Source organism: Ranitomeya variabilis, chromosome 4 (genome assembly GCF_051348905.1).
Source record: "Ranitomeya variabilis isolate aRanVar5 chromosome 4, aRanVar5.hap1, whole genome shotgun sequence".
Classification (NCBI taxonomy): Eukaryota; Metazoa; Chordata; class Amphibia; order Anura; family Dendrobatidae; genus Ranitomeya; species Ranitomeya variabilis.
Genome location: NC_135235.1, coordinates 59,065,843 through 59,074,107, shown reverse-complemented (window position 1 = coordinate 59,074,107; position 8,265 = coordinate 59,065,843). Strand labels below are relative to the sequence as shown.

Here is an 8,265-nt window from a genome sequence, read left to right as displayed (position 1 = left end):
CATGTATTTAATTAGTAAATCAATAAATTAAAAAGGTTTAAGCATAATAACAGACGCTGATTCTTTACTGTAAGAGCAGTGAGACTATGGAACTCTCTGCCGTATGATGTTGTAATGAGTGAGTCATTACTTAAATTTACGAGGGGACTGGATACCTTCCTGGAAAAGTATAATGTTACAGGGTATATATATTAGATTCCTTGATAGGGCTTTGATCCAGGGAACTAGTCTGATTGCCGTATGTGGGGTCGGGAAGGAATTTTTTTCCCCATGGTGGAGCTTACTCTTACCACATGGGTTTTTTTGCCTTCCCCTGGATCAACATGTTAGGACATCTTAGGCTATGGGTTGAACTAGATGGACTTAATGTCTTCCTTCAACCTTAATAACTATGTAACTATGTAAATTAGAGAAAAAAATGTTGTGGGATCCATTGAAATTTTGTTAACCAGCTGAGGGAAAGCAGACAGCTGTAGGCTGATGTTTCTAGCCTGGGAAGGGGGTAATACCCATGTAGCTTTCCAGGCAATTAATATCAGCTCACAGCTATATACTTAGCCTTTACTGATTATTAAAATGGGGGACCTCCCCAAACAATGGGCATGGGGGCCTTCCTATAATTAATAAGCAGCAAAGGCTAGGCAGACAGCTGAATACTGATATTAATAGGCTAGGAAGGGGCCATGCAAATTGGTCCCTTACCAGCATAAAAACATCAGCTCTCTTCCGCCCCAGAAATGGTGCAACTCTAAGATGCGCCAATTCTGGCACTTAGCTTCCACTTTTCTCACTTGCCCTAGTGCGGTGGCAAGTGGGATAAATGTATTGGGGTTGATGTCAGTTTTTTATTGGCAGCTGACTTGATTCCCTAGGGTTAGTATTGGAGAGACTTCTATGAGACTAACTCAATTGTCATATTGTAAGTAAAAAACACCCAGACTGGATTATCATCTCGTCAGGTGAGGATTTTGGTGGTTTATTATTTTTTCTTTTACATGGGACATGGGCTTCAGTGGATTGAGTGTAATGGTGAATATAACTTTGTTTTTTCATATTTATTTCAAATAAAGGTGTCAATGTCTTTATTTCAATTAAAGGACTTTATTCTGGGTGTTTTTTTAAATTTACAATATGATTATGGGTTTAGTAATTAGGGCGTCTTATAGCCACCTCCCCAACACTAACCCCAGGGCTTGATGCCTGCTGCCAATACAAAGCTGACATCAACCCCAAAACTTTTACCCCACTTGACGTGGCACCAGGGCAAGTGGAAAGAGTGGAGACTAAGCAGCAGAATTGGAACATCTTATGGATGCCCCATTTATGGAGCGACTGAGAGCTGATGTTTTCAGCCTGGGCGGATGCTAATATACATGGCCCCTTCCCAGCCAATTAATATCAGCCCACATCTGTCTGCCTAACTTTTGCTGGTTATCAATTATAGGGGATGGATTATCCTCTTCCCAGGCTAGAAACATCTGCCCCCCGCTGTCCCCTTTCCCTCGGTTGGTTAACAACATTTTGGGGAATCACACGCCATTTTTTCTTTAAGTTATTTAATTATTAGTTAAATCCATGAACATTAAACTATCGTACATGTCCTGCAGTAATTATATATGTGACTGACATCTATCTGTTCTGACAGGACACAGTGAATTTACTGTACTTTGCTGATGAACTGTTGGGTTTTCAAGCACATGGGTGTGTAAAAATCGGACAGCACACACAAGGTCTGTGTGCCGTGTGATTTTTTTCTTGCACCCTTTGACTTACATTAGCGAGTGATTAGCATGCTGATATTTTTTTCTTAGTCTAATCTGAGCTGAGAAAAAAATTGCATATGGGCAGGGAAAGAGAGTTCAATCCGATTTTTTTATCGGATTGCACTCGTCCGTTATTCTGTATGTATTTTTGCACACAGCATGGTCAGCACAAAATCACAGAGACGTGTCTAATTTTGATCAGATCAAATTCACCAGTGCAAGTCTATGGGTCCATGAAAAGAAAAATCGGACAGCACTCAGATGCCGTCCATGTGCTGCTCATTTTTCAAGGACACTTTGGTTTTGATGGACAGCACTCGTGCCTATGATACTGTATGCGGCTGCTGTGCACATGTCCAACTTTTACTTCGGACCGAGGAAAACAAATCGGTGACATATCCAATTTTGATCTGAGTGTCGGATCAAAAGCAGTAATGCAAGTTTATGTATCCGTGGAAAACAGAGTACGGTCCTATTTTCAAGGACTGACTGAATGGAGAAGGTGGAAAAACATTTTTTCCTCCACCTCCGAGAAAAACTGACCCCATTTTGATCAAACTCTGATTAGCATAATCGGACAGTTTTTCTCAGATGGAGAGAAAACCGATTGTGCACCTGCCCTTAGGAGGAGTTATTTTTTTATCTATGAAAATCTGATGAAACTGACACTTACCAAACTCAGCGTACGAGAAAAATCACTAATGTATAAATGATCCCTAAATGATTCCACAGACCGCCATTTACCACTGACCTCTGTTCAGCCAGTACACTGCAAACTTCCCATCGTTTAGTGTATGGGATATTGCAGCAGACCGCCATTCCATGCAGTGTATGTTTTTGTTGTTACCTCCTATAAGTGATAGTCGCCACCATGTATCCCTCACAGGTTTCTGTATAACATAGGTTGGGAGCGTTCTCAGAATAAGCATTTGACAAAACCGAAAATAAACTCAAAGTCAAGGGGTCCTAATGGAAAATACAGTTTTAGGATTCTGTAATTCTGCTGCAACGTGGAACCTACAGACAAAGTATTGAAGAAAAAGTTGAGTACAAGTCTTTTTTTGCTTACAGGTAAAAATAATTTTCTTTGTAATATCTTAGAGAAATCCACTTTTCTCCTCCCAAATAGATCTAGAAAAAGGAAACAATCTTTCTCAATTCATGGGTAAAATCTGTCTTCAGTAACTACAGACCTTCCCAATACGGAGATAGGAGAGGACAGTTGGTGCTCATTAAGTTCTATGGAAGTAGCAGCAGAGTCTATCAATCTCAAGGTGCTCTCAGAATTTAAATTAAAGCATCAACTTATCTCTCTTGGTAATAGGAAAATCTGTCTGAATGCAAAAGTTATCAGGGAATTGAGAGCTAAAGATTAGGGATGAGCGGACCCGTGGGAGTTCGGATTCTGGAACCCGACTGAAGTTTAGTCCAAAGTTCAGATTCGGGTACCAGAGGTTGAACCTAAACTCCATTGAAATCAGTGGGGAACCTAAAATTTGAAGCTCTCCCTCATTAGGAGAAATGAGTGTTTGCAGTTTACCACCGGACACTTAACTGTTTGGTACGAACCCCAAATAAAAGTTTGGAGGTGCTCATCTGAAAAGATCAATCAATCCAGTAGGGGAACAGCCAATTAAAACAAAAAAAAATATATATATAATTTTCTTATAGGATATTAAAGTTACTTTATTTTCATGTATACTATTGACTCATGAAATTTGTTTTATTATAACAGTACCCATAAAAATAGTTACTGTACCATGGGATCAAAAGGTTAAGCAATAATCATCTTTATATAAAATTACTTAATACAGATAGATATAAACACTGATCTATGGGTTTAGTCAGGACCGTAAGAGAGCAAAGAAAAAAAAAAAAAAAAAGTGACACGAGCAAGTTTAACTAGTGAGGTTAATGTCTAGCCTTCACTGGGAGATGTGCTCATAGAGATAGTAGGAGTGACAGCTCTAAGCCTTCACGAAGGTTAACAAAGGTTCAGCAGGTCAGGACAAGGCCATTTTATCAGTCATGTCAGGCCTAGGCCGTGTTGATGCAGATAAGTCATTTTCCTCCCTGGAATTATTTCGGCACATTGATTTGCGGACTACAAGTAAATATGGAGACCGCATTTAGTTTGGATGTAATGGCTTGGTTAGATGTTAAAAGTTTAGAGTTGGGAGGGTTTTATGTAACTTGAGTTGACAAATACCATTTTGTTTCAAAACTGGTAGTTTGAGAATAAAACTTTCTGGTCAGGTTTACCCCACCCCCATCATAAGTTTGGGGGACCCTCAAGGTACTCAGACATGAAAGGTCCAGCTCTAGCCACTGATTCAGGGCAGCATGGTGGCTCAGTGGTTAGCACTGTTGCTGGGTCCAAATCCCAAAGGACAGCATCTGCAAGGAGTTTGTTCTTCCAGTGTTTGCGTGGGTTTCCTCCAGATTTTCTGGTTTCCTCCCACACTCCAAAGACATACTGATAGGGAATGTAGATTGTGAGCCCCAATGGGGACAGTGATTATGATGTCTAAAGTGCTGTGGAATAAGTGGCGCTTTATAAGTGGAGTAAAATAAAGGGGCATCCATAAGGAACCATAGATTGATATACTAGATCATGTGTAGAGAAAGGAAACCAATTTTCATGGAGATTGAGGCTTTATTGTAACACATTATGAATTCATATATACAGAAATTTACAAAAGGTACAATATCGTCCAATGATAAATGCAAGAGAATTTAATACATAAATTGTATCTACATAAAATCATGGGCAAGAACCCAAGTGCTCAGTTTTGTTTATGGCCACAATATAAATACTATGGTACTGTACAAATTAAATATAAAATAAGTGAATTTATAAAAGCATCTATATACATAGTGACGCTCTATAGAGGTCTCCTTAGAGGACTTGGCCTGTAAAGGGTTTGAATTGAGTGGGAAGATTGTCCACTGGATAGACGATGGGACTGGTCTTCATGGTCGGTGGCCCATTTAGAAGTTCCCAATCGCAGCTTCGGCACAGTTCAATGATAAAAGTCTTTAGGAGGATCTTGGCAAACTCTTTGCCCACACAGCTCCTCGGACCTCCTCCAAATGGTATGAAGCCGAATCGGGAAGAGTCTTCAGGGAACGGAGTTAAGAAACGATCAGGGTTAAACTCTTCCTTGTTGGGGAAAATCTCGGCAAGATTGTGAGTGTCAGTGATGCTGTAGATGACATTCCAACCCTTAGGAATCTGATAGCCCTGAAAGAGGGGGAAAAAAAAAAAAAAAAAAATATTTGCATAAATACCAAAGCAAGGTAATACAGGTAATAACACTCCATACGTGTGACACCCAGCACTGGCCAGTCTTACAGGATGCTATAAAACCGTAAAAAGGGCTGCAATTATGGTCACGATGAGCCAATTGACAAGCATGAAATTGCCTGCGAGTTGTCAGATGTTCACTTTACTGCTGTAAAAAGGACCTTGTGAACTTACTATGGTTAGATCAAAGAGAAATACACTCTACATTCACAAGAACATACAATAAAATAAAGCCAGCAGCCACCTCCTGCAAGAGCTGGAGTAAATACTAGACCTCAAATAAATTCAGGTTCCCTTTGTAGATCTGTCAAAAGGAACAAGTATGTGGGGCGGGTGATACAAGCGCTCTGCAATCATAGAAAGTTTGCATACGGCATTTCTTACTTCCTAGCGGAGTTACTCATTTTGACATTAACGTCCAGTTAAGAAGCTTGGACAGCAGGAATTGAGAAGAAGGTCAAACTGTCCAAAAGCAGGTCTACATTTAAGGGACCACAACTGATCTCTACTCTACGCATTTTACAGGTCTACATAAAACATATGTTTAAACTCAATTCATATTTAAATAGACTTACATTTAAGACGAAAGTCTTCACAGCAACTCGAAAACCTCCAGGAATTGGTGGGCTGAGCCTTAGGGTCTCCTTTAAGACGCAGCCAGTGTATGTAAGCTGATGTAATATATCAAGGGTTAAAGGTTTATTTTCTTCAGGAGCAACTGATAAGAGGCCCTAAAATAAAAAAAAAAAAAGAGAAAAGCCAAGTTCAGTAATCATATGGTCATACCCAGTCTCCCCATTGGTGGGTCTCTTATGACCACCAACTGTAGAACAAGTTCTCAAAAATCCTACCTTAGAATCAAGCTCTTCACGGACCTTCTGCACAACATCCTTGTGAAGGCCAAGAAACGTAATGAGAGATGTGGCAGCACTAGCTGTGGTCCCGTGGCCACCAAACAGCAACTCAGTCGCAGATTCTTTCAATGCCTACACAAACAATGGCAATGGTTTAATAGGGGGACCCTTTAAATAAGCCACATCAAGCGCACTTATAGGGAAGTCACTAGTGTAAGTACTCACCTGCAAGTTAATGGGTTCTCCATTCCTTCGGCTATGGTCAATCAGCAACTGTAAGGCATCTTGACAAGATCCCTCCGGTTCTTTCTGCAACTTTTCCTTGATGTTTTCATCAATTTTAGCATGAATTATATTTCTTGCCCGCAGACCCTATAACAATGCATGGAAATGAAATTAGGGACAGAGTTCTAAAAACACTGAAGTTTCACAGAAGACATTCAAGAAAAGACATTTAGATCCCTTGTTTAAAAAAAATAAATAATTTTTTTTAGAGACGATAATAAAATAGAGACGCTCACCTTGTAAAGACCACTAAATGGGACATCAATAGGAAGGGAGAAGAGATTCCGGGTCATTTCCTCGAAGGCTTCCACCAGCGGCTGCTCATGTGCTGGGTCCATTTGTGTAGGCTCGAAGCCTAGAAGAAGTCTCATGGCGATCCGAAACATGAGACGCTTGACGGCCGGGTACACGAGCACACAGGACTCATTTTGTAGCCACAAGTTAATGGCATTGCGAATCTCTTCCTCCATGACCGGCACATAGCTCTCCAGGGCTTCCTTGGAGAAAGCCTGCATGATGACCTAAGACAAGAGAAGGGACTTCAATTACTACCATGCCCACTGCTCGACTTCTCTCCAGAAGTTCATAGGACATTACAATTAGTTAATTAGGTTTCTTTAATAAGGAGGTTAAAAGGTTGCTGCATATCTAAGTAATCCTTGTTGGTCCCCCTGGAAGCTTCACGCTGTATAAGGATTAGGGCCCCCCTCCCTGTCCAGCCTAATGCATTAAATGGATTAATCAGAACCACCCAGAGAGCAGCACTAAGACTTCATTAATAGGGCAGTTACATCCCCCCAAAAACACAAACCTGTATCACAATTAAACATGTTGACCCAGAAGTATTTACAACTATCACAGAGTGGACAAGGGATGGCGCTGCTTCCCCACAGTCAGGGCCAGGCAGGGAAATAAACCCAGGAGAGAAATAACTAGAACTCGGGACAGATCCGTCCGCATCCGCGCTCTCCTGCGCCTTTACGCACGGGAATCCGTCCGGCTCCGGCGCCACTCACCTTCTTCATGTGCTTGTGCTGGCTGTCGTGCAGGTTGGAGAGACATTCAGAGCCCAGGATGGTGCGGACAGAAGCCGGCCAGTGCACAGACACCAGCTTGTGCTCCCCGAGGAGGATCTGCCGCACGTTCTCTGCCCCCATGATGCGCACGGTCGGGCTTCCAAACAGATGCGTTTTATAGATGTGACCATACTTTCTGCTCTTGAGTTGGAGGAATTTACGTCTCTGGAAGAGAGAGAAAATAAAAAAAAAAACAAGTTCAAGCACTTGTTCAAAGGGTTAACTAGCCAACCATGCGTTTTCACTAAAACCTCCTGCATCTGCACCTGGCCAGGACCTGAGCGCATGGCAGCCAGCCCCAGTGCAGGTGCATATAATAATAATAATCATCCATCTGCATCCTCTGCACTTACCTGTAGCACCATCTGCAAGGTTTCTCCAAAAAAAGGCAGCCCCATAGTGCCAGGGGGCAGAGGGCTCTCGCAGGTGGAGTCCCTGCAGCTGTAGCAGTACAGTCCCCACAGCTTGAGTGCAGTGAGCAGCAGCAGGACTGGCAGCACCAGGGTGCACAGGGCACTGGTGACCAGGGTGTACAGCTCCATGTCAGCGATCAGTGCTAGGCTCCCCGACATACTGCTCTCAGCCCCCAGTGTCACCCTTATATAGCAGCTCCAGGTCTGCCCCCTTTTTTTTTTTTTCTTACCTTGCTCAGATAAATTAGTTCACACAAAGTTCATCTTTAATTGCAGATTGTAGCATCAGTGCAGGACTCCTCCTCCCCCAGGGACAAGGCTGCCCAAAATCTTTAACCATTTGGATTCGTTTTTCCCACCTCCAGAGCTCCACACAATCAGCAGCTTTTGCTTTGAAAAGGTGTTAATTTGCCCAACACAATGTCCAGTCCCTTATAGCCATGCAAGTCAATGGTCCATTTAATAGAAGGGTGTGTGCTATTTACTTTTCTAATGCATCCTGCACTGAGGAGGACATCCAGGCACTGGTCACTGTCTAGGCTGAGGTTACATTAGAGCCATCCATTC

The 8,265-nt window shown here is 42.1% G+C and overlaps 1 protein-coding gene across 1 annotated transcript; it reads right to left on the bottom strand.

The window, feature by feature from the left end:
* Positions 1–4,399: 4,399 nt before the first annotated feature.
* CYP26A1 (cytochrome P450 family 26 subfamily A member 1) lies at positions 4,400–7,878 on the bottom strand. The gene is made up of 7 exons (XM_077258582.1): positions 7,639–7,878; positions 7,226–7,450; positions 6,446–6,730; positions 6,150–6,296; positions 5,922–6,056; positions 5,646–5,801; positions 4,400–5,007 (listed from the first exon to the last, which is right to left on the bottom strand). The coding sequence occupies exons 1-7, from the start codon at positions 7,855–7,857 to the stop codon at positions 4,663–4,665; spliced, it is 1,512 nt and encodes a 503-aa protein (XP_077114697.1). The 5' UTR covers positions 7,858–7,878; the 3' UTR covers positions 4,400–4,662.
* Between the last annotated feature and the right edge of the window lie 387 nt (positions 7,879–8,265).